This window comes from Sceloporus occidentalis, unplaced genomic scaffold (genome assembly GCF_023333645.1).
Source record: "Sceloporus occidentalis isolate IW3139 unplaced genomic scaffold, rSceOcc1.0.p SCAF_224, whole genome shotgun sequence".
NCBI classification, from domain to species: domain Eukaryota; kingdom Metazoa; phylum Chordata; class Lepidosauria; order Squamata; family Phrynosomatidae; genus Sceloporus; species Sceloporus occidentalis.
This window is the reverse complement of record NW_028317204.1, coordinates 209,426-234,808: the sequence shown is the minus strand read 5'-3', so window position 1 is coordinate 234,808 and position 25,383 is coordinate 209,426. Positions and strand designations below refer to the sequence as shown.

General features: G+C 41.7%; 1 protein-coding gene across 1 annotated transcript in view; it reads right to left on the bottom strand.

The window, feature by feature from the left end:
- LOC149276799 (obscurin-like) overlaps positions 1-23,282 on the bottom strand; it is a 163,136-nt gene extending 139,854 nt beyond the window's left edge. The window contains 15 exon segments of the mRNA XM_089503251.1: positions 1,288-1,563; positions 1,969-2,271; positions 7,461-7,736; positions 8,199-8,474; positions 8,611-8,624; positions 8,838-9,114; positions 10,386-10,686; positions 11,408-11,676; positions 12,070-12,345; positions 12,881-13,150; positions 14,332-14,598; positions 17,015-17,320; positions 19,232-19,492; positions 20,277-20,546; positions 22,151-23,282. Of these exon segments, the coding sequence (XP_089359377.1) occupies positions 1,288-1,563; positions 1,969-2,271; positions 7,461-7,736; positions 8,199-8,474; positions 8,611-8,624; positions 8,838-9,114; positions 10,386-10,686; positions 11,408-11,676; positions 12,070-12,345; positions 12,881-13,150; positions 14,332-14,598; positions 17,015-17,320; positions 19,232-19,492; positions 20,277-20,546; positions 22,151-23,282 (4,774 nt within the window).
- Positions 23,283-25,383: the final 2,101 nt, after the last annotated feature.

Below are 25,383 nucleotides of genomic sequence, written 5' to 3'. Positions count from 1 at the left end.
AGATTTAAAATGCCACATTTGGGAAGTGCGCTTTTTTTCTCCATTTTGGTCAGTCTGTACCTATGCCCTATCTTTGAGCTAGGCCACTCCAATTTACCCCATCAGCCATTTTTTTTTATATATTAGACACCCCTTGGGTATTTGAAGTGCTTTTATTTTAACTCTTTGTTGAGATTTTTGAGAAATTTTAGCACTTGCTCAAAATAATAAACTTTATTTTTTAATTTTATTTTATTTTTTTAATACTTTTTTTATATTTTTTTTTACACATTTTGCTGGTACTGGATGGTTCATCTAGTGACATCACTGCATAATTATTTTTAAATGTTAGCACATTTTTTTTAAATTTTTTTTTCCATTTTTTATTTATTTAATTTTTTTTTTGAATATTTTACTAATCACATAGTGATTAGAAAGCTGGGCTCCATTGACTTGCATGGTTGAATGCAGTACCTGTATTCAACCAGCAAGTGGAGCCAGTTCTCTAGAGGGTCTGGAGACCCTCTAGCGAACTTTTTCGTCTTTATTGTTTTATTTCCCGGGCCGCCGCCATCTTGCTTGATGGCGAAGATCACCGGCAGCGGCGGCTGTGACCGCTCTCCGGAGCGGTCACAGCCCACCCAGAGGTAAGTGTTTGGTGTCACTGGATGCCTCCTGATCGAGGCATTCCAGAGACACCATTTAAGTTTAGGAGGCGATCGTTGATCGCCTCCTAAACGCTTTTAAAACGGGCGTCCGCCGCCATACAATGTATGGCGGCTGTTGACGCCCCGGGGAGGGGCCAGACATGGCCCACGATGCCGATCTCGGCCTTGCTGAAAGCCTCGACATCGAGGCATTGCAGCAAGGCCGTTTAAGCGAAGAAAGTGATCCTTGATCACTTTCTAAGCTTATTTAATTTTTTGACGGTTCAGGACCGTCAAAGGTCATTTAGTGACCTTCTTGTTATGACGGTCCTGAACCGGCAAAGGTCGCGAAGGGGTTAAACACTTCATCGTCAGGGTGTTTTTATAGTATACTTTATGCTGGTTGCCTCTACCTTTTCGTTGCTAAGTTTCACATTTCATTAAATAATTTCACTAAAAAAGCCGCCTAAAACCATAGCTTTGGCTTTCAATAAATGAGGCCGTACGGGGTTTTAGCGGACTGTATACAGACAGGAGACGATTAGACAATCGGCCTCTACAGAGACAGGTAACGCTTTCTTGAAGAAGCGAAGTCATATGGACTTCTATGGCCCTGAATTCTCAGTAAAGCCACTTTTAAACCTCGCTTCCCGCTCTTCACCTTTGACGTTGATCTTGAAGTTGATCTTCTGTCCGCCGGCCTCACAGCTGTATTCTCCGCCATCTTTCTTCTCCACCTGCTCCACCACCAGACGGCGGGATTTGCCCTCAGACTCTACCCTCACCCTCTTGCTGGAGGTGATGAGCTTCCCGTCTTTGTACCACTTCACCTCGGCCTTGGCCTCGGACGCCTCGCAGCTCAGGGTGGCCGTCTCGTTTAAGATGGTCTGGACCTCCTTCTGGACCTTCTCCTGGTTGATGAATGCAGGTTCTGGTTCTAGAAAATATATCAGTATTAAACATTTTAACCTTAAAAAGGCTTACCTTTCTACGTGGAGCTCTCAGGTCATAAAGTCATTCTGGTGCTTTTCTAGGATTTTTTATGGGTCACTTTCTGTAGAACCAACATCAACATCATTGGCAACATTAACATTTTATAACTAATCTTAGTAAGGAAGAACCTCGTAAAACTAGAGTTTGATCTTTCACTAATAGCACTGTACAAAGTATTCACAGACTGTATACAGACAGGAGACGGGTATAACATGCGTTACAACACAGACAGGTGATGCCTTTCTTGAGGTAGAGGAATTAAATACACCTTTTTTGGCTTGTATTTTAAGAGAGCCCATTTTAACATCGACCCTCAGAGCCTGTCGACTAAATAGAAAGTGGAAGTCACCCAAAAATTTGACACTCCTTTCCTCACCTTTCACGTTGATCTGGAAGTTGATTTTCTGTCCGCCGGCCTCACAGCTGTATTCTCCGCCATCTTTCTTCTCCACCTGCTCCACCACCAGACGGCGGGATTTGCCCTCAGATTCCACCCTCACCCTCTTGCTGGAGGTGATGAGCTTCCCGTCTTTGTACCACTTCACCTCGGTCTTGGCCTGGGACACCTCGCAGCTCAGGGTGGTGGACTCGTTCAAGATGGTCTGGACCTCCTTCTGGACCTTCTCCTGGTTGATGAATAAAGGCTCGGGTTCTGAAAGACAAACGCTGGATTCAGTAACATATTATATATATATATATATATATATATATATATAATTTCATAAACTTTACAAAATACCAATAAAATAAAAAAAATATTTGATGCTTCATCTAACTCTATTGATATTTCTATGTATAGAATATAATACTTCTTTACTGTCTATACAATATATATATATATATATATATATATGTATATATTTATATATATATATAGTCCTTATTGAATATTCATTTAAACATGGAGGAATATAATATTTTACAAACATAAAACACACTAAGGTGAGAATGTTTAAAAGGAAGGGAACATGGCCGCCGTACATTTCACAGGTCCACAAATATTATAACGGCCTAGAGAAGACAATATTGTATAATTCTAACAAGAAACTCAAGTTGAAGGTTGTAAGTTGAAGGTTATAAATCAAAGGCCATCTGCATTGTGTTGCAAGACTAATACATATCCATGGGGCCAGCCCTAGGGGTGTGCAGAATCTGCGGCCGCACAGGGCGCCATGACAGCAGGGGCGCCTGGCCGGGTCTTAAATTAAAACAGCGTGGTTTTTTTGTTAGTTTTTAACTTTATTTAACATGGAGGATGTTAAATAAAGTTAAGAAAACTTTATTTAACATCCTCCATGTTAAATAAAGTTAAAAACAAACAAACAAAAAAAAACCGATGTTTTAATTTAAGTCCCGGGCAGGGGCGCCGAGCGGTCGCTCGTGAAGTTTTCAGCAACCGCTCGGCACCTCTCACTCTCCGTGACTGCGTCGCGGTGCCGGCGTTTCATGCTGAACACTGAAATATGATGTCATATTTCGGCGCTCAGCTGTGAAGCGCGCACCGAGGCAGAGCGGGAAGACGGACGCCTCACGCTCCCACCGCAGGACTCCGGCAACACGGTAAGTACAAATAATGAGAAGTGGGGGGGGGAGTAGTGAGAAGGGGCAGAGGTTGTAGATAGTGAGGAAGGGGGAGAGGGGGTACATATTGAGAAGTGGGAGGGGGAAAGGCAGTAAGAAGGAGGAGAGGGGGTACATAGTGAGAAGGGGAAGGGTAGATGGGGAGAGGGGGTAGTGCAAATGCATACGAGAAGGAATGAATTAATGTGTGGATGAATTGTGTGAATGCGTGCTATGTGTAGAGGATTCGTGTGAATGAGTGAGTAACTGTGTAAGTGTTTGTGTTTAAGTGATTTGGGGAAATGCAAAGATGGTACATGAAGGGTGGGCTGTTTGCCGACAAAGATGTCTCACGCTGGGCTGTTAGGGAACAAAGTTGGCTCAGGCTGGGCCCTAATGTGTGTGTAATCTGGGTGCTGATCAGGTTCTATGTGGGCTGGCTTTGGGGTGTGCAACCTGTGATCTATGCTGTAATTTAGGGGGTTATCTATTGTGGCAGTGTGGCAATTTGTTTTTTTTAAAGTGTGGTAGCAGAGGGAGTGATTGCGTGCTAGGGAGCCCAAGGAATATTTTAAAAAATGTTTTTGTTACAGCAGATTAGCTGTTTTTTCCTTGTATTTAATGTATATTATTGTTTCCAGTTATATATTACTGTACTTGTTTGCACTTGCACATAAATTATCTTTAATGAAAGCTAGTTGTTTGTTACAAGATTTTTTTCCTCTCTTTTTTGGGGAGAGGAGTCGTCCGCACCAGAACACCTAAGGCCTGCTCTGGATATCCACACACAGAACGTCTGATTTTCTTATTTGTTGTAAGAAGTATATATATGATGATGAAACTCAGATCAGTCTACGTAATCTTAAGAAGAATGCATATTTCCAGAAATGCAGCAATTTTAAGAGATTTGCAGATACCCCCAAAAAACCATTAATGTTTTCTAAGTTGTTTCTGGAATTTATTCACCTTTGACGTTGATCTTGAAGTTGATTTTCTGTCCGCCGGCCTCACAGCTGTATTCTCCGCCATCTTTCTTCTCCACCTGCTCCACCACCAGACGGCGGGATTTGCCCTCAGACTCTACCCTCACCCTCTTGCTGGAGGTGATGAGCTTCCGTCCTTGTACCACTTCACCTCGGTCTCGTCCTGGGACACCTCGCAGCTCAGGGTGTCGACTCATTCAGGACGGCTTGGACCTCTTTCTGGACCTTCTCCTGGTTGATGAATGAAGGCTCTGGTTCTGAAAGTAAATATTTTATTAAGGTGCAAATGAGTTTAAACCAGAATTCCAAACCCTATTAAAAAGAATAGGCAAAAAAAGGCCTTTTCTTATGTTGGTATAAGTGGAGTATATATATATTTTTTTTTATTCCATTTACACTAAAATAATGTTGACCCAAGGAACACATTGAAAAAATAAATCAGAATATATTTGAACCTCACAGGTACCTTAAAAAAACGTAATGATTTAAAGTCTACCTTGGAGATCTTATTATAGCCAAGTAAGCCTCTGTGTTTTATCTCTCTCTCACCGGCTTCCCTACCCCTTTAAGAATGTCCCGAGACGTGACTCTTCGGGTTCGAATGGCAACGTCAGCGGAATCCATGGCGGCAGAAGTACAGGTACTATAAATGACTGATAATCCTTCCTGACTTTTAAAGGGCTATCAATTTTCAGTTGGCGCGTTAATCCCGAATGTCACGACTGACAGGAAGAGTGATCTATAGCACAGCTGAGCCAGACGTTCCAATTATAGGCGCGGCGGATGCGCGTTAGCCTTCGATGTTGGGAACTAAAGCCTCCGCTCCGTCACCGGAACAAATAAGCTGCTAACGTCTCGTTTCGGCTCAATAAATTAGAGGTAGTTTAGGGGAACCCAGAGAAACTCTGTATTCCAGAGATTTATTTACGAGGGTTTTCCCGGCCAAGCTGGTCCAACGTCCGTCGAAAGGTCAATGCAACCGGTCAACCGACTTCATAGGAGAACAATGTAGAACATAGAGGCAAATGCTGTACAATAATAATGTTAAAATAAGGCTAAAACGGAAAATTAAAGTATTCTATTCGAATTCCCAGATCATTCCCATTTCTAAATATGTTGTTTGTCAGAGGCATCCTGTTCATTAATATTTTCTTTTAAAACAAAACATTTTTGAACATCTCCTTCAAAGTATTTCTTCTCCTTCTCCTTCTCCTTGGAAATAGCCTGGATTTGGTCCTCTTGTGCAGTCCTCATCATGGCTTTAGAAGTTACAAATTTACTAAGATGGACTCATAATTCATTTTTGAGACTTTAGGGCCAATCCTCAGCAAAGAAAAAGTAGGCAAGAGTTGTCTTCCTTCTTAGCTCGTCATGAAGATGCCCCACCCCCACCGAAGAAGCCCGTGGCTGCTGAAACGTAAGCCTGATATGGTTGATTCTCTTGTGCAGAAGAAAAGTGCTTCTTATTTTGCATTTTGGAAACTGTATGGACGGGATATAGATTGAAGTGCTTTTTTCAGATGAAAAAAACAACGAGGAAAACATTTATACAGAATTGTGGATTTATAGAACAAGCTACTGAGAATCATCGCATCTCAGCTGATCTCAGGCTTCTTTGTAGCAACTGTTAATCACTGCCCAAAATAAATAAATAATGACTACTAAAACTCTGTTTATGTGCATTGGGTACGCTAAGGCTAGAATTCCGACCACGCGCTATGTTGATGAAAAATGGGTTGGTGATGAGTTCTTCTTAAATTCAGTGCAGGAGGAGCCTTAAAAGGGTGGTAGATAAGTGCAAGAGCCTCCAGCAGAGGTAGCAGAGGCTAATACAGTGAGATAATTTAAAAATTCCATGGATAGGCACATGGCTAACGAATCTAAAACGAGACCAACGACTGATTAAGGTTTGAATCTTTACAGCAGAGAAACGGGGCGCTAGACGGGGGCCAAATGTTTTTTTTTCCACAATTCTACGTTTCTAAGTAGACACATTAAAGTCATCTGGCTCTTGGTGATTTGGGGTCCTGCTGGGTTCCCCTAACAAGCCCCGGTTTCCTTTAGTTTATATCCATTATATATATGATTATAGTGAGAGCCATGGCATTTAATCACACCTTGGCCCTACATGTTCCAGTCCATCTGTTCGGTGAATATGCATCATAGTACAAGCCCTTCTTTATATAATAATGTTTAAACTATTCCAATTCTTTTAAAATGGAAAATAGATATTTTTGGGTGTTTGTCGTAACCAAAGACGTTAGTAATTCAAAACCTCACATATATCTTTCTATGTCTGAAGTCTGAAGAAGAGACCTCCTAAAAGCTTAAGCTCCGCAAAGTCTACATTGAGAGATCATATTAGAGATGTTAGTATATAAAGATGATAACTTTCGAAACTTTCATATAAAAGTTATTTTACATTTGGAAATTATGGAAATATTCAGAATTTGCAAAAGACAGCAGGTGGTTCCACTCACCTTTGATGTTGATCTTGAAGTTGATCTTCTGTCCACCGGCCTCACAGCTGTATTCTCCGCCATCTTTCTTCTCCACCTGCTCCACCACCAGACGGCGGGATTTGCCCTCAGACTCTACCCTCACCCTCTTGCTGGAGGTGATGAGCTTCCCGTCTTTGTACCACTTCACCTCGGCCTTGTCCTGGGACACCTCGCAGCTCAGGGTGGTGGACTCGTTCAAGGTGGTCTGGACCTCCTTCTGGACCTTCTCCTGGTTGATGAATGCAGGCTCCGGTTCTGAAAAACATTGAAAAATGTTAATAAAAACGATATAATAAAATTAAAGCTGTCTATATTTAGAAAGATTTTATTTTTTTATGGCCTTGCTGAATACTATAAATGCCCATAGAGAACTATTTTTACATGGGCTGTAATTGAGGGAAGGTATTCCATTATCTATAGGCGTTCTATTCAGGATTTGCTCCAGAATTAAATCCATATGTATTGTTCTAAGGAGCCAACATTGTCTCACTGTGGCCAAAATACAAATTCATACAAACTTAGGAGACCGAGGTGTTTCATTGTAGTGGATGACTGGGGCCATCTAAAGTTTGGAATAAATTGTCTATGTGAATTTCAATACAAACACAAACTTATTACCGTTCTTCATCTAATGACTGATTCGAGTATTTAAGAAGATAAAATAGAGTTAAATTAAGTTTATAATTGGTTGTTGTATAGGAAAGAGTTGATCTATAATGAGGATAGAGAACAGAGATATTGGATATTATAAATGTTACCTAAATCTCAAGAATTAAACAGTTCATCTTTTCGTTCACCTTTGACGTTGATCTTGAAGTTGATCTTCTGTCCGCCGGCCTCACAGCTGTATTCTCCGCCATCTTTCTTCTCCACCTGCTCCACCACCAGACGGCGGGATTTGCCCTCAGACTCTACCCTCACCCTCTTGCTGGAGGTGATGAGCTTCCCGTCTTTGTACCACTTCACCTCGGTCTTATCCTCTGACACCTCGCAGCTCAGGGTGGTGGACTCGTTCAGGACGGCTTGGACCTCCTTCTGGACCTTCTCCTGGTTGATGAATGAGGGCTCAGGTTCTATAAAAATATATCCAAAACTGAACATTTCTATCTTATGACTAAGTTGCTTATACGTTTTAAGGTGTCACCATTAAGGCTGTCAAGTGATCCTGACACATTGTATCATTTAGTTCTTTTGACGGTACCTCCGCTTTGTTGGCCACACTTGCGCCAATACCATTGGTAACGTTATATTTTGATAAATCTTCGTAGAAAGAGAAAAGCCTCTTAAAACGGAGTAGGAACTTTCACTAACGGAAAACATTCTGACGAGTCACGGATTGTACGTTAACAGGAGACAATTACGAGAAAAACTGTGACAAAGCCAGGGGAATTTTCCTTTTTTTAAAGAAATGGCTTCATGTCCACTTTTTTTGGTCTTTTATTCCCAGAGAAACCGCTTCAACATCAGTCCTCAGGGGGCCTCTTGACTAGGTAAAACTCAGAAGTCCCATAATGTTTCTCTGTTACGAGGCTCACCTTTGACGTTGATCTTGAAGTTGATCTTCTGTCCGCCAGCCTCACAGCTGTATTCTCCGCCATCTTTCTTCTCCACCTGCTCCACCACCAGACGGCGGGATTTACCCTCAGATTCCACCCTCACCCGCTTGCTGGAGGTGATGAGCTTCTTATCCTTGTACCACTTCACCTCGGTCTTGTCCTGGGACACCTCACAGCTCAGGGTGGCCGTCTCATTCAAGATGGTCTGGACCTCCTTCTGGACCTTCTCCTGGTTGATGAATGCAGGTTCTGGTTCTGAAAGTTACATGAAGGATTCAGAGACTTCTTACATTCTAGAGTTAAGTAATATATTTTGATTCCATGGTTTCTGTTTTAGGTAGATTATCTTAAAATGTATCTAAAGTAAATTTATAACCTAACATATCATTACCAATACGAATGATACTTAAGAGACACGGTGCGTTACTTTTTGCTTACTTAATGAGAGTTACGTGTCTATCATTTTTTTTTGCCTTGTAATTATTAAAATGCATATAATTTTGTCCCGGCAGTTAAGCTGACCATTATTTTTTTAAGAAATGTCTCGAATGGACCTTTGAAAAAGGTCACCCTGGAACTTTGTTGAAGATCCTTTGAAAGTTGACACAAGAGGCTCACCTTTGCACATTGATCTTGAAGTTGATTTTCTGTCCGCTGACCTCACAGCTGTATTCTCCGCCATCTTTCTTCTCCACCTGCTCCACCACCAGACGGCGGGATTTGCCCTCAGACTCTACCCTCACCCTCTTGCTGGAGGTGATGAGCTTCCCGTCCTTGTACCACTTCACCTCGGTCTTGGCCTGGGACACCTCGCAGCTCAGGGTGGTGGACTCATTCAGGACGGCTTGGACCTCTTTCTGGACTTTTTCCTTGTTGGCAAATACAGGTTCTGGTTCTGGAAAACATGTAAAAGTTGAAATTTTCTGTCTTATAAACAGTTCACTTCTCTCCGCCAAGCTCTGAATGTTAAGGGTTTAAAGTCATCCTAATATTTCATTCTGAAGCTATTTTATGGTTCACCTTAGATGGAACACACATGTATCCATATCATTATTAACATTACCATTCAGAACTTACCAAAAGCCTTGTAAAATCAGAATAAATATAATTTTTCACTAAACCAAGCTGTTCTTACTGTATTCACATGCTGCATATGAACAGGAGACGGTTAGAACATCAGCCTCAAGAGATACAGGTGACTCTTTCTTGAGGAAGTGGAGTCATATAAAGTTTTGAGTCCTGTATTTTCAGCGAACCAATTTTGACTCTTGTAGCACTCTTAACGTGGCTTTCCTCACCTTTGACGTTGAGCTTGAAGTTGATCTTCTGTCCGCCGGCCTCACAGCTGTATTCTCCGCCATCTTTCTTCTCCACCTGCTCCACCACCAGACGGCGGGATTTGCCCTCAGACTCTACCCTCACCCTCTTGCTGGAGGTGATGAGCTTCCCTTCCTTGTACCACTTCACCTCGGTCTTGGCCTGGGACACCTCGCAGCTCAGGGTGGTCGACTCATTCAGGACGGCTTGGACCTCTTTCTGGACCTTCTCCTGGTTGATGAAGGCAGGTTCTGGTTCTGGAAAATTTCCAAATAAAAAAAATAGAAGGAATAGTTGAAACATAAATCTGGTTTCCTTTTGGAGTCAAGAAGGAATCCTCGCCCTCCAAGTGACAAAATGTGAAAAATTGCTTAATTAGGGTTCTTGGCTTCTTTTGGATCAAAAGCACAAAGGGTATGTGGAAGGATGAACTTGATGGACTTAGGTCGCTTTTCATCCTATATTACAGTGTTATTATGTTAAATCAGAAAATTGGTATGTGAGTAAAGACAAGAAAATTTATGTAAATGGCAACAAACTCATTGGTCCAATTGGTATTAGAGGCAGAGGACGGTCGGTTATTATAAAACCCTACACCATGATGAAATGGACCTCATTTCGCCAGTCAGGTTACTAAAATGGAAAGGGATTAATAATTTATTCAATCCTCTATTGATATACTCTTTAAATTATATTGTTTCACCAGATTTATTTTACTTGTATACAGTCACATGTAGTATATTTTATTTTTAGCAGTTCATTACTGGGTAGCAAAAAATCCACAACTCCTCTTATTTTTATATTTATTCCTTTGTTTTGGTTGGTTTTATTCACATGTGAAGTGCTCACCTTTGACATTGATCTTGAAGTTGATCTTCTGTCCGCCGGCCTCACAGCTGTATTCTCCGCCATCTTTCTTCTCCACCTGCTCCACCACCAGACGGCGGGATTTGCCCTCAGATTCCACCCTCACCCTCTTGCTGGAGGTGATGAGCTTCCCGTCTTTGTACCACTTCACCTCGGTCTTGGCCTCGGACACCTCGCAGCTTAGGGTGGTGGACTCGTTCAAGATGGTCTGGACCTCCTTCTGGACCTTCTCCTGGTTGATAAACGTGGGCTCCGGTTCTGCAAAATAGACCAATGAATTGCTCTTACTGAAATTAATTTAATGTTTGTAAGGAAAGAGCTAAAGATAGTGTCTTTAATCTAAATATATACATAGAAGAGACTGAAATAAAATGGATTCTATTTCCAAAATATTCCTTTTCCTAGACAGTGGTATCTTTTCAAACTTAGTTTTTAGCAGAATTCCATCAAGTTTGAATTCACCGTCAGACGGGTAACAATATTAACACTGAAAGCGGACTTTGCTATGAAGCTGAACGTGTTATAAATACAACGTATCAACTGCAGCTCTTGACGCATTGGTTGGCGTCCCCAAAATGGGAAGAGTCTGTGGTTTGTTTTTTTTAACCAATTTTCCATTATTTTTGTTAAATCAAGTGAGATTATTGTTGAGAGAACATTCCTTTAACATATTTTTGTAGTTCTCCTCAATTAATGGATAGGTGTTGAGGTATAGAAAGAGAGTTCATGCCGTCGCCCTTACAGAAGTCAATTCCTTATGATGGTTGGATTCAGGATCATCACCATTATAAAAAAGTATAATTGTTGGTGCAATGTGGGGAATTCCTTTTATGGGACAATCATAAAGAGGGGGTCCAGGAATCATCGCTTACAGTTTCACTCATTCGAATGGACAACTTGACAAACTTTAAAATGCTCCTGTATCTGCCCTAACAATATCATTAAATTAGAAAAACTTTTCTTGTGTGTTTTTATGCTGAAATATGTTTTTATTCACCTTTGACGCTGATCTTGAAGTTGATCTTCTGTCCGCCGGCCTCACAGCTGTATTCTCCGCCATCTTTCTTCTCCACCTGCTCCACCACCAGACGGCGGGATTTGCCCTCAGACTCTACCCTCACCCTCTTGCTGGAGGTGATGAGCTTCCCGTCTTTGTACCACTTCACCTCGGTCTTGGCCTGGGACACCTCGCAGCTCAGGGTGGCCGTCTCGCTAAGGACGGCTTGGACCTCCTTCTGGACCTTCTCCAGATTGGTAAATGCCAGCTCCGGTTCTGGAAAATATATAAATTTTTTTTTTCTTATGACCATATAATTTCCTACTCTGAGGGTCTAAATGTCCAAGTCTTCCTGAACCCTTTTCTGGTTTTTTTTATAGAAGAATTTATGCTGGACACATCTACCATATCACTGGTAACCTTCATATGTTATAAACTAATCTCTCTAGAGAAGAAGATGCCTAAAACCAGCGTTGGCTCTTTTCACTAAATGAAGCTCTATTCACGGACTGTATACGCACAGCAGACAGTTCACACCCTGCCTACAGGAGAGAAGTCCTATTTCCACACTTTTTTGGTCGTAAGTTCTATGAATACCGACTTCAACATCAGTCTCTATGGCCTCTCAAACAGGTATAACTTGGATGTCATTTCCATTATAACCCTCACCTTTGACGTTGATCTTGAAGTTGATTTTCTGTCCGCCGGCCTCACAGCTGTATTCTCCGCCATCTTTCTTCTCCACCTGCTCCACCACCAGACGGCGGGATTTGCCCTCAGATTCCACCCTCACCCTCTTGCTGGAGGTGATGAGCTTCCCGTCTTTGTACCACTTCACCTCGGTCTTGGCCTGGGACACCTCGCAGCTCAGGGTGGCCGTCTCGCTGAGGACGGCTTTGACCTCCTTCTGGACCTTCTCCAGATTAGCAAACTCCGGCGCCGGTTCTTTAATTAAAAAAAATGTTCATCAAATCGATTGAGTTTCAGTTATATTGCGCTATAAAACTTAAATATTTTGTAAATAAAAGTCAAAAGCATCGTCTAGAATATGTTTTCTAGTCTACAGATTGTTCTGGGTAAATACATATTTATATTGATTAGAATACTGATTTTTATTATATTTTTAAATATTTTTTATAGGTTTTTGTCATTTAATAATTACATGCTCCATGTTTCAAAGCCTATTTTTAATTATAACTTAACTAAGTCAAATGTAAAAATAAAATTTTTTTTTAAATGTGCTTCATAAGAATTTTTTGTTTTTTTCATTCTATAGAAATAGAATTTTTTGCAAAGTACAAAAAAAAAAAAAGTATCAAATCATTTTATCACTCAAGGGCCAAAGAAAGTGATTCCTTCAATATACCACGCAAGACCCCCAAATATGAAATGCTTTGCGCCAAATAAAAATTTTATTTAAAAAATAAATTCAGGATTTAGATGATGAAATAATATTTTTTTTTTTTATCTCTAAGCTCACCTGTAACTTTTAAATTAAATGTAACGGCGTCAGAACCGACTTTGCACGTGTAAACGTCTTCATCGTCTTTCTTTATCGACACGATCACCAGTTTGTTCTCTTTCCCCTTCGTTTCCAAGAAGAATTTTTTGGATTGTCGGATCTCTTTGCCGCCTTTATACCACAAAACCTTGACGTTCTCCTCTGACATTTCAGAGACGAGTTCTGCCTGCTCACCATACGTTACCTTCACGTCTCTTGCCTTCTGCGTGTTTGTAAAATGAGGGAGCGCTACAAATAACACGTAAAAAAAAAAAAAAATAAATAAAAAAAAAAATTTATTTAAAAAAGCGTATATAAGTAGGAAGAAGTAAGATAAAATTGGGGAGGAAACTCGTAAAAATACCTAATATTACAATTTAGATTTTTTAGACTAGATACTGTATCTGATAAAATTTTATATTTTAAATATTATTTTTATTCGTGGAAAGAAATCTAATTTTAAAATAAACTTTATTTCAATTCTAGAGTTTTTACATTTTTAGTTTATGTTTTTTCTTAATGTTCAGAATGACTCAAACCGACGGTTCTATAAGTAATTTAAGCAGCTGCTTATGCCCCAAAATGTTATTTCTTCAATCAATTTCTGCTTCAATAAATGCCGACGCAGATCAAGAGAAACGTTGTTACCCCGGAGCATCTGAGCTACCCCAAGTTCTAAAGTTCTATAAGTGCTTTGGTCTCCAAAATGTAATTTCAAGGCACTGCTGCTTTGCATGTCAAGGGGGGCAACTAAATAACTTGCATGGGGGACCATCTATTATTCAGTTTCCGTCAGCCATTCTCTTGTCTTGGGGCTTTCATGAGCATCCGATGCCGAATTCCACCCCATAACCTGCCTTCAACGGGTTAAATTGCCCAGTCCCTGCCTAGTGAGTGCACGATTCGGTGCATCCTCGCACCATTAGAACAGCTGCTGCATGGACAGTTGGAGGATTCATCTTACATACTGTGCGTGCGCAGCCCTCACTCCATTGGGGGCTTCGTCTACTAATGTTAGTTCTAAATGGCATGGGAGCTACGGAACAAATGGATTCCTGGGATAGTCCGGATGCCAGTTAGGGGCTAAATCACATGGCATTAACATGTAATCCGCTGACATCATCCAAACAAACCAAAGGGATTTTTCATGCTACGGTTTAAGCCGGAATCGCGTTCATCAGACGACCTTCTCTGCAGCCGTGGAAAGCATGCGCCAGGCTAACAGTTCTTTTCCTACCGTAAAGACTCAAACCTTAACCAGTCGTTGGTCTGGTCTTAGATTCAGGAGCCGTATGTCTATCCCGCGCATGTTTAATCCCCTCACTGTATTACCCTCTACCTCTGCTGGGGGGCTGTTCCACTTATCTACCACCTTATCAGTTAAGTAAACCATCAAACGAGAAAATTAAGGGCAACAACCCAACTGTTACCTTTTACTCTCAGCTTAGTCGAGTTCTCGATTCCCTTAGAGATGAATTTTACTTCCAGCTGGTCGTCTTCCTCGGTGACGCTCTTGATAGTGAGAACGTGCGTGTTCTTCAGCCTCTTTATCACGTATTTCTCGTTGCTTTGCACGGTTTTTCCATTTAGGAGCCAGAGGCCGGAAGACACGGTGGTGAGGTCGACGGAGAACGAGGCGTCTCCTCCTATCGTAACTTCAACGGGTTTCAGGGGAGTTTTCACCGAAGGAACGGATTCTGAGGGATCGAAGAGAAGTATGAAAAAAACTGGCTCACCGGCTACTGCGGAATCTCATTAAACCTAAAGAACGATGACATCATTATTCTGGAAATTAACAGAATTTAGAGAGATTTATCTACAACGTGTCTTTCCCGGTAAGACATTTTAGGAACACAAAGAAAAACAAAGCACATTGCATAAATTACAGAGGCAATCATTAAAATCAGTCCACCCAGGGCCGGCCTTAGGGGTGTGCGACCGCACAGGGCGCCATGGGGGAAGGGGCGCCTGCCCGGGACTTAACTTAAAACATGGGGGGTTTTTTTGTTTGTTTGTTTTTTTTAAACTTTATTTAGCATCATTCATGCAAAAACAAAAAAAACAATGCTTAAATCTAAGTCCCGGGCAGGGTCGCTCGTGAAGTTCTCAGCAACCGCTCTGCGCCCCTCACTCTTCATGACTCCGCCGCGGTGCCGGCATCTCATGTTGAGCGCCGGACTATTCGCGGCAGAGAGAGAAGACGGATGCCTCCCGCTCTCACCGCAGGACTCTGGCAACAAGGTAAGTGGGGGGGGGTGTAGTTTGAAGGGGCAGATGGGGGGGTGTAGTTTGAAGGGGCAGAGGGGGGGTGTAGTTTGAAGGGGCAGAGGGGGGGTGTAGTTTGAAGGGGCAGAGAGGGGGGTAGTTTGAAGGGGCAGAGAGGGGGGTAGTTTGAAGGGGCAGAGAGGAGTGATGGGAGTGATAGAGGGCCATTGGAACACAGGAGTGATGGGAGTGATAAAGGGACATTGGAACACAGGAGTGATTGGAGTGAGAAAGGGCTGTTGGAACACAGGAGTGATGGGAGTGAGAAAGGGCTGTTGGAACACAGGAGTGATGGGAGTGATAAAGGGCCATTGGAACACAGGAGTGATGGGAGTGATAAAGGGCCATTGGAACACAGGAGTGATGGGAGTGATAAAGGGCCATTGGAACACAGGAGTGATGGGAGTGATAAAGGGGCATTGGAACACAGGAGTGATGGGAGTGATAAAGGACCATTGGAACACAGGAGTGATGGGAGTGAGAAAGGGCTGTTGGAACACAGGAGTGATGGGAGTGAGAAAGGGCCATTGGAACACAGGAGTGATGGGAGTGATAAAGGACCATTGGAACACAGGAGTGATGGGAGTGATAAAGGGCCTCTGTACGCCTATGAAGAGATTAAAAATCTGCCGTTTCCAGCTACAATAGTCATTTACAGCATTAACCCCATGTGCGTTGGATTTCTGATCCATTTCATGTTATTTTAACGGACAAAATGTGCTTTTCTTTCGAAAAAGCACCCCAAACTTTTGAACCGTAGCGTGTATTTATTTTATGTTACTTTAGTATATTTAAAAATGTAATGTTATTGATGAATTTGTTTTCTCCCTTTTTGAAATGGCGCCGGTGAACACTCAGTGTCCTTGAATGATGCCCCCTAGAGGTTAGAATGATGGGAGTGACAAACGAGGCAGAACAGCGCGATATGTCTGTCAGAAAAGGGGATTCTGGTAATGGGTGGTGTTATAATGAGGCTATTAATGGTGCCAGCGACCAGAATCCATACCCGGCCCTGCCATTTGCTCCGTGTCTGTCACTCTAGTATTAGACCCCTGGAATCTATTAACACGAGTTATCCAGATGTCTCCTTTGCTCCGCATGGCCCTGATCCTCTGTGCTCTGATACTATTTCTCGCTTGTAACATATCCTGACCTACCAACGTAACATAAGGTCATATGCAATACGTAGGTTCAGCCACAGTGGTCCCGAGGACTCGGCTTTTTGGTGTGGGGGGGGGGGGGTTTGAGCCTTTTGGCCTCCATCCTCTCTTGAAGGCTTCAAGAAGATCCGGCCCCTCGGTTGACTTTGGTCTGAGATGGAAGGTAGGGGTGGAAGCCTCAGAAGAAGCAGATTGGGGACCTGTGGCCCCTAAACCATAAACGTTGAGCACTAATGAAGATCCATCACTTAACTGTATACCATGGGCATTTTGGGCACTCATCCCACTCTACTCCTATTTGTAAGTTATAAAGCAAGGATGTTACAAAGTCTTTAAGGTAAGTAAAAAATAAGCAGCAGCGGGAAATGCATGCTGGGAAAACGTTGTAAGGCGCGACATCAATAACGTCAGAGATTTACAAATATTCATTTGTATTCCGCAAATAAAAACTCAAAAACTAGGATTCTGTGAATAAATCGTCCTCAAAAAAACCATAAAAACACAAACCTCTCGTTCCAACATCGAGTACATTTCAAATACTAACAGTTTATTGGCGTTAATCAAACTATCAGCTCTTCAGACAACATTTAAAATAAACAAGTGAGATATTTTATTTTAAAAAAATTTGAAAAAAAAATATCAAGATGAAATTAAAAATTGAACCCAACATAATTCCGATGAAACTTACCAAGGTGCAACGTCCCCGGGAACTCCAAGTACGGGCTCTGACCGTAACCATTCACCGCACTGACGCGGAAATGGAAACTTCCCTCGTCGGGGACGTGGCTGACGGTGAATTCTGAGACCGGGACGCTGGCCGATTCGTGGCACCTCACCCAACTCATGGCTCCGAGCTTCTTCCGTTCTACGATGTACCCGTCGATGGCCACCGGTCTTTCCATAGGGGGAGGGGACCAGGTTAATTTAACAGAGGTTTCCGTTTTATCGGTCACCACGGGGTTAATAGGGGCAGCGGATGGAGGTTTCCTTAAAGCTGCGAAGAAAAAAAAAAAAACCAGAAATTTTGATTAGTATTTTATTTCTAAAATCACAATTTGATGAAAATTAAAAAATCTTAGCGGTTCTCCTGTCCTTTCGGCACAAATCTCTGAAAATTAAATCTAAACAGCCGGATTTTACAGGGTTGTAATGTAAGGGTAGTAGATAGGTGGAACAGCCTCGCAACAGAACATGCATGGGATAGGTATATGGCTCCTTAAGCCCCCAATGCTCAAAGGGTTACATCTCATGTCCCATATTCTTTTATATAAGTTTTAACAAAATTTACAATTTAGAGAAATCTCGATCAATAATATTCAGGGTCACTAATGTTATTTTGTAAAAAATATTATAAAAAATATTAAATTTGTCAAATATTAAATATAATTATTATTATATTTTATTATATTAATAAATTTAATTTAATAATTTAGAAAAAATTAAATATGTTTTAAGATGTTATTATTTTGTACCGATGTGCATCTAAAATGTTAGCACAAATACAACATGGGAATTTTCTTTTTTTCATTAGTTTTGAAAAAAAATAGTGCATAGAGAACATTAAAAAGAAATGAATGTACAATATTTTTTCCGTCTCTATGCGAGTCACGTGGTCGCTTCTGAGTTACATAAAAGCAGCCAAAAAAAGAGATTTTTTCAAACTTTGAGATGTCTGATTACCGCTAATATGTGATAATTTGCCAAAAATAGGAAAAATGGCTGTAATAACTTTCACAGTGTGCGATTTGATACATTTTGCTAATAGTTAAAAGCAGATATGGGTATTTTAATGTTTTTGCCGTTTTTACAATATGTATAATGCATTCGGATTCATACAAATTCTGCCCAATTTGAACATTCACATGAATCTTTGAAAAAATGGAAGGAAGACTCAACGAAACAAATGAAAACAATTTACAACCTCAGAGTATTCATAAGAAATTCATTCATTCGTATATTTGTTTTAGCAGCCCCTGCTCTGCGGAGGGAGGGAGACAGAGAAAGAGATAAAGGGGAAAAAAGAAAGAAAAAAAAGATTTTTTTTCCCCAAAAGAAAAAACTCTGAATTTCTCCTGATCTGAAAAGTTCAAGAAAGGAATTTCTTACTCCCCAAAAATATTTTTTGGATCAGTTTTTGCTGTTTATGCACAATTATAGTGTCTGACACGCCGGTTACAATTTGGCCTCCACTCTAGGAGTCCTGCTTAGACAGGTGTTCGCTGCAGCTTCCATTCCGTCACAGCGTTCCATCCTATTAGCATTCTGTTTTGTGAACGCCGAGTCCTAAGAGCTCGGAAAGGGCCCAGGATTTAATGTCATATGAGTAAGAGGAAAATGAATACTGATCTTTATCCAATTGTATGTCAAGCCGCTCTCAGGGACCTTCATTCATTCGCTTACCTCTGCCAAAAAATCTGCATAATATGCAACTTAATCACTCCGTTCAGAGATCTATTATAGTCTGGGTAGGTTCTTTAACCAAAAATACATTTGACATTAGAAATTCTTCGGACATTTTGAGATATTTTTAATTAAAAATTTTGATTTTAATTTCATTTTGAATTTTAAACATGAAAATGAATTTCCTTTCTGCAACATGGCCGCTCGTCTAATCCATTTCCTGTCTCCCGTTTTCATTTATTTCACAAAAATCTAGGAAGCTATTGAAAACGGAGCCAATCAGGACGCCGGAGCGGCGTATGCTGAGCTCCGGGAACTTTACAGCACGATAAAGATGATATATAAGTAGACTATGTAAATATTTTTTTTTTGGGTGTTTTTGAGAAAAGTAGAATTTTTTTTATTTATTTTTTTAAATGCTAATTTGCAACGATATGAAATTTTAACTTATGTAATATTATAATTTAATTCTTATAATATTGTAATTTTAGGAAAATATACTTACCGGAGACGGTGAACTTGGTGGATGTTCTACATTCATCTGCAATGAAGGCGATCTCCCCGGAGTCGCTGATCTGGCACTCGCGCACGATCATGGAGTGCTGCTTGCCTGAGGACGTGATGGAAACGCGGCCCCCGGGGATAACTTCTTCTCCGTTGTTCGTCCAGCGGACTTTCTGGCAATCGTTTTCCAACTCAACGCAGAAGATGGCCGTGTCTTTGACCGGAACCGCCATCCTCCTCGGGAGTTTCTTAATTATATTCCCTTCAAACAAAAAAAATATATATAGAAATCAAACAGGGTTTAAGAAAAAAACAATGAATTAACATTTTTTTCCGATAATAAACAGTTGTATTGAAAGAAGACCTGTAAACCTTAATTGAGTAAATTAGTTAAAAAAAAAAAGAAAAAGATTTTACATACTTGTTCCTAAACTGGGAAAGTTTGATAATTTAACAAAAACATGCACCATGAGGAAAAAGGGATTTTTTTTTTCTTGCATGATTTAGAATAATTTAGTCATTAAACTACCTATAGATAAAGGGGTTACTTTAACTTAGTAAAGGTAAATATGGGAAAATAAAATAATATAACAATCTTCTGCAGCCTGAACCAATCAGCAACATAACAATGGGAGAGAGATAACTCAATGGGGAAGATGGAACGTGTGGACAGGAAGTTAAGACGCCTCTTCCTATAGTATACCCTTTACATATCGGGTCCCTCCTTATTCTGCTCCATATAGGAGGCAGGAAGAGGGCAAGACCAATACAGGAAGGTAGGGGTAGCTGTGCATAGGTCAGGGCTAGCTCCAAATTGCCCCACAATGGCATGAGTGGGTGTAACTGGGGCAGGAAGTGGACATGACCAAGAAATCGCACACAACCAATTCATGGAGCCTTCTGGTGAGTCCTCTGCTGCACACGTATGTTGGGTTTCTAATGTATAGACGTTGCTCGTTTTATGTGTTTACACCATCATATAGGTTTTATTAAGCGTGATATAAAATACAAGCTTTAAGACGGTGACCGATCCACTTTACTCTCACCTTGGACGGATAATTCGGCGATGGTCCGGCTGCCTTCTTTCATCTCGCAGATGTAGACGGCGTCATCGTCGGCCGTGACGTTCTGTATCGTGAGCCTCCTGACGGTTCCTTCCTCCTCGATGCTATATTTGGAACTCTGCTGAATTTTAGTTTCTTCCTTGAACCAGGCCGACTCGGTGATGGAAAGCGGGACCTCGCATTGGAAAGTGGCGGAGTCCTTCTCCCGCACCTCCAGGTCCGTCAACTTTTTCCTGAAGGGCACTCTGGGCTCTAGAGATAAAAGAGAACAAAGGTGAGCGCTGCGTACTTCGTAAAGGTCTGTAACTTTTTACCTGGTTGTATGTTTTGGGGGGGGGGGGGGTTTCACTCTTGGATCCTAGATTTTGGAAAAATATCACCCAGATCCACTCCCTAATGAAAATGACACAAGTCATTAAAAACGTATGTTTTTACCTCTCGGCCGCTTGTTCATGTTGGATGAGAAGGGGTCATAACAATAGGACCAGGGGTCTCCTATAGGAAGTTTGTAGGATACTATAAGCTCCTGACATCTATTTTAGCATAACTTAGCCTCAGAATGAGATAGAATTAAAAAAACATACAAAAAATACATTTAATAAAATAATTTTTTTAAAAAGAATTAATAAAATATGAAAGATATGTCTGTAATCCCTAAAATACTAATTATTTAGATATTTCATATAATATATCATAATGGCTCTCAAAGTCATTAATCATTTAAAGTTTTTGGGGACGCCTGTCCTAAGTAACCTTTAATTTTTAATTTTTTTTTGTCTAATTCGTGCTTTCTTAGGAATCTTCAAAAAGGAGGAGAAAGAAAATAAATAATAAAACCCCTAATATTTCTTATAAAATTGTTTTTTCGTTTGTTTTGGCTGACATACCCCTTTACTCGCTGTGTATTTTGTAGCATGCAGAGTGTCACTAAATTGTTGGGGATTAGAGAGAGGAAGAGAACATTTTGCACCAAATTTAGTTTTCAAATGAAAAAAACCTCAGAATTTCGTCCAAATAGAAACTTCAGGGGGAAAAATATCTATTTTCCAAAAACGAACGAGGCAAAAACAAAACCAAAAAATGTCTCCATATCAATTTCTGTAACCCTTGACAAGTCTAGTGTGTCATCAATCATCTGCCGTGAACTTGGCGTACCAACACTATCTATCTTCCGGCAAATTAGATATTTCAGAGATATTTAGCATTTCTTTTTTTTACGGAACACTTTTATTTGGCGTAGTGCAGCCCCGCAAAAAAGGACATTAACGTGATCTGAAACCTAACTCCGCACCGGAGAATCCATATTTTTGTGATTTTTCTGCACAAAAGTCAATCTACGTAACTTTTGGGCCTCACAGCCTTCCCACAGATACAATTATATTATTATTAGATAGATAGATGGATGGATAGATAGATAGAATATATAGGTAAAAGGATAGAGAGAAAGAGAGAGAGCTAGGAAGAGATAGATCGTCCTTTAATGTATTCACACGAGATGCAGAATAGTGATGGGAATGGGATTTTTGACTATTTAATTATTTTTGTTCTGTTATTACACATGGTTTAATATTCTACCAACCCTATCGGAGGATTTAAATATTTGTGTCTATATTTATAGATAGTCTGCTGTTACAATGTAACATGTTTTTTATCTCCCAATCCCGCTTCTGGATCCAAAAATAGAGAACATTAGTGAGACAAACAGGTGGCAGGCAGACAGATCCCCGACAAACAAACCATTAGGGCAGAAGACGCTCCCAGGTCCAACAAACATTTTTTGGTCATTAACAACGCCCAAATATTCTTGCAGGACCCCATATTACATCAACAGACAGCCATTTTTTGGAGTGATTTACCTTTCACTATGACGAGTACGGAGCTGTAGGTCTGTCCGGCGAGATTGGACGCCGTGCAGGTGTATAAGCCATTATCGATTTGTTTGCAGAAGAGGATTTTCAGTACAAAGTTCTCCTGCTCGTCCTCGTACACGACATGTCTCCGTCCTTCCGTGATCACCTCCCCGTCCTTTTTCCAGACGATCTCTGGCTTGGGTTCGCCTGTAACATAGCAGCTCATTTTGGCATGCTTGCCTTCGGTGACGGTGCAGGTGCGCGTGAGAACCCCCACGGACCCGTCGCGGGTCGTTTTGGGGGTCAGGGAAGCTGCCCTTTCGTAGTCCAGAGACAAGCCGAAACCCAAACCAGAGTCGAGAGCGGAGTAAGACGTGACTTTCGAGTCGTACGATCCGAGGTAAGAGATGTCCGACTTCCGCATTTCCTCGCGTCGTTTCTGCAGGTGAGATAATAGCGAGGTGCTCTTACCGTATCCCGTCTCTAGAGCCCTCGTGCTGCTTGCGTTAAGATGGCTAAACGAGTCGATGAGCAGAGAAGCCGACGCCGTCGCTAGGCCCGCGGGATTCTCAGCTCGACATATGTAAGTCCCGCTGTCTGAAAACCGGATACAGTGTATCCTCAAGGAGCTGGACTCTCCGTCAGCCTCAATGCGTACGCGGTTGGAATCGGAGCCATTCCCGAGCTGTCGGCCATCTTTCTCCCAGTTTACGGATGGGGTTGGGTTGCCCAAGACTTTGCACTGAAAGGAGGCATCTTCCCCAAGGTTCACCCTAGCAGTGATCGGCTTCAGGATGAAATACGGACTACATTCCGCCACCGTGCTCTCCTTGTCGTCGCCCACTTTGATTGTAACAGCCGCGAAGGCTTCGCCGATGTTGTTGATAGCCTTACAAATATATTGGCCGCTGTCTCCGAAGTTCAAGTCGTATATGGTGAGCCGATATAGGTTGTCGTCCGCCACCGTTTTGTATCGGCCTCCTGACTCGATGTGGAGCTTGTCCTTCTCCCAGGTAACGGTGGGTCTGGGGCTTCCGATTATTTGGCAGCTGAGCGTGGCGTCTTTGCCCACCGACAACATGAAGGCCTTCGGCCTCGTGAGGAACCGAGGGGCCCCACTAAACGAGCTGTAATCCATTTTGGAATTCTGAAACAAGAACCAAATGTCATTAGATGGGGGTTTTTTTACCGTAACGTCTCATCATTAATTAAAAAAAAAACAATTCAGTTTTTACTTTTTGTAAGATTTATCTGAATTTGGTGATATTCACACCATTGACCGTTCAATGTGAGCAGGGCGGATGTAATCGTTACTGCTGTAGGTCAAAGGGCAACAAAAGAGGATCGTTAAAAACTTTTAAGTAGACGCAGGGTTTACATTACAGTCTTTATTACTATTTGCATGGCTTCCAACTGTCTCGATTTCTACCTCGTCCAAGACGGCCGAGAAGCCCCGGGTGGTTGGCTCTTCCGGGCAGCCCATTGTCGGACTGGTGAATCGCGGGTTGTTTTTGTAAGCTACCCACAGGCATAGAAGCCTAAATTTAGGATTGTTTTGAGTGAAACATTCTACGGAAGCCATAACTTCTCTGACCCTCAAGGTTAAACGTAACAGTTGTCGGGGTCCGGCGTTGGCCAAGCAGCCCGCTGCTCCTCACCGCAGTCAGTGGATTAAAATGAAATGGTCTTTAACGCGCTGACATCGATAACATCTCCTGAAAGTCCACACATACCTAGTACCCATCAGACAAGTCGGTCCTTGTGAGGCTGAAACTTCTGCCTTTATTATCACATCACTATGAGAAACTGACATTTGGAATTCTAATACGTGCACAATGAGACGATGATGGTGGTGATGATGAAAAGAGACAGAGGCAGTACCGGCACAGAAAAAGAGAGACCCGTACAACATATATAACAGATAACGAGATACATGTTAGGAGCCAAACACGCAGCAGCTTACAGAAGGCCGCATCAGAATTCCGCTGTCAGCAGCAGCTTTAATGCCAAAAAATTGTGATTTCGTTAAAAAGTACACTTAGCAACCAACAGTCCCGAATTCGTCAGGACAGTCCCAAAAATTGAGCTTAACTGGGCTGTTGGCAGTTCTATCAACTATCGAAATTCTAGGGAATGCCGCCCGGCGGCATCTTCTCTCCTGGGCTGACCAGGCGTGGGGCCCTCTACTGCGCATGCACCTATACTCACCACCAACCACCTGGTTTGTGAAACTCCTCGTGCGCATGGGTAGAACTAGATAGCACTCCCACTGGCTGCAGAGGGAACGCTCTCCTGCCACTGATTGGCTGCTTCAAGCGGCAAACCGTGACACGGAAAACGAGACTAAAGTGGGGCAGCGCAGTGTAGCTCTGGAGCTGCAGCTTCTCCCAAAGGTAAGTATTTTTATTTATTTTGAATCACGTTAAATATCGATATTAATCCAAATTAATGAATATTAAACAATGTATATTATTATTATTATTCTTTGGGGGGGTTGCATAGGATACCGGAGGGGCCCCTTTAAGGCTCTTTGCTTTCATTCACAAAAGTAAAAAAAGGTATCTAATGGTGATCTCTGGAGCCAAAAATACAGAGGCAATAAAATGAATAATATTATCAGGAGACGTTGTGTTAAAGATAACAATAAAAATCCCTAAAATAAAATGGCTGCCGAATAAAATGGCTTCCACGTCCGGCTGCCTCTCCACAAACATGTCCAGCCCCGCATTAACCTACAGGAAACAAACGTTAACGCCATCGCGTCAGCCGCAGAGTTTACTCCAAAGTCATCCCGGCCGTCGCTCGTTTGCTTTTGACTCTCAGCTCAGAAAAGAAACTCGGCGCAAATCCGGTCACAGAAATAACTTCCTTAACCTCCTCGATTCACAGGCCGCACATTCTGCGCTCTAACTATTACCGACACCCCCTCACACACACACAGTAACATACTTATACACACACACACACACAGTAACATACTTATACACACACACACACACACAGTAACATACTTATACACACACACACACACACACAGTAACATACTTATACACACACACACACACAGTAACATACTTATACACACACACGCACACAGTAACATACTTATACACACACACGCACACAGTAACATACTTATACACACACACACTGTAACATACTTATACACACACACACACACTGTAACATACTTTTACACACACACTAACATTCACACACACACTGTAACATACTTATAC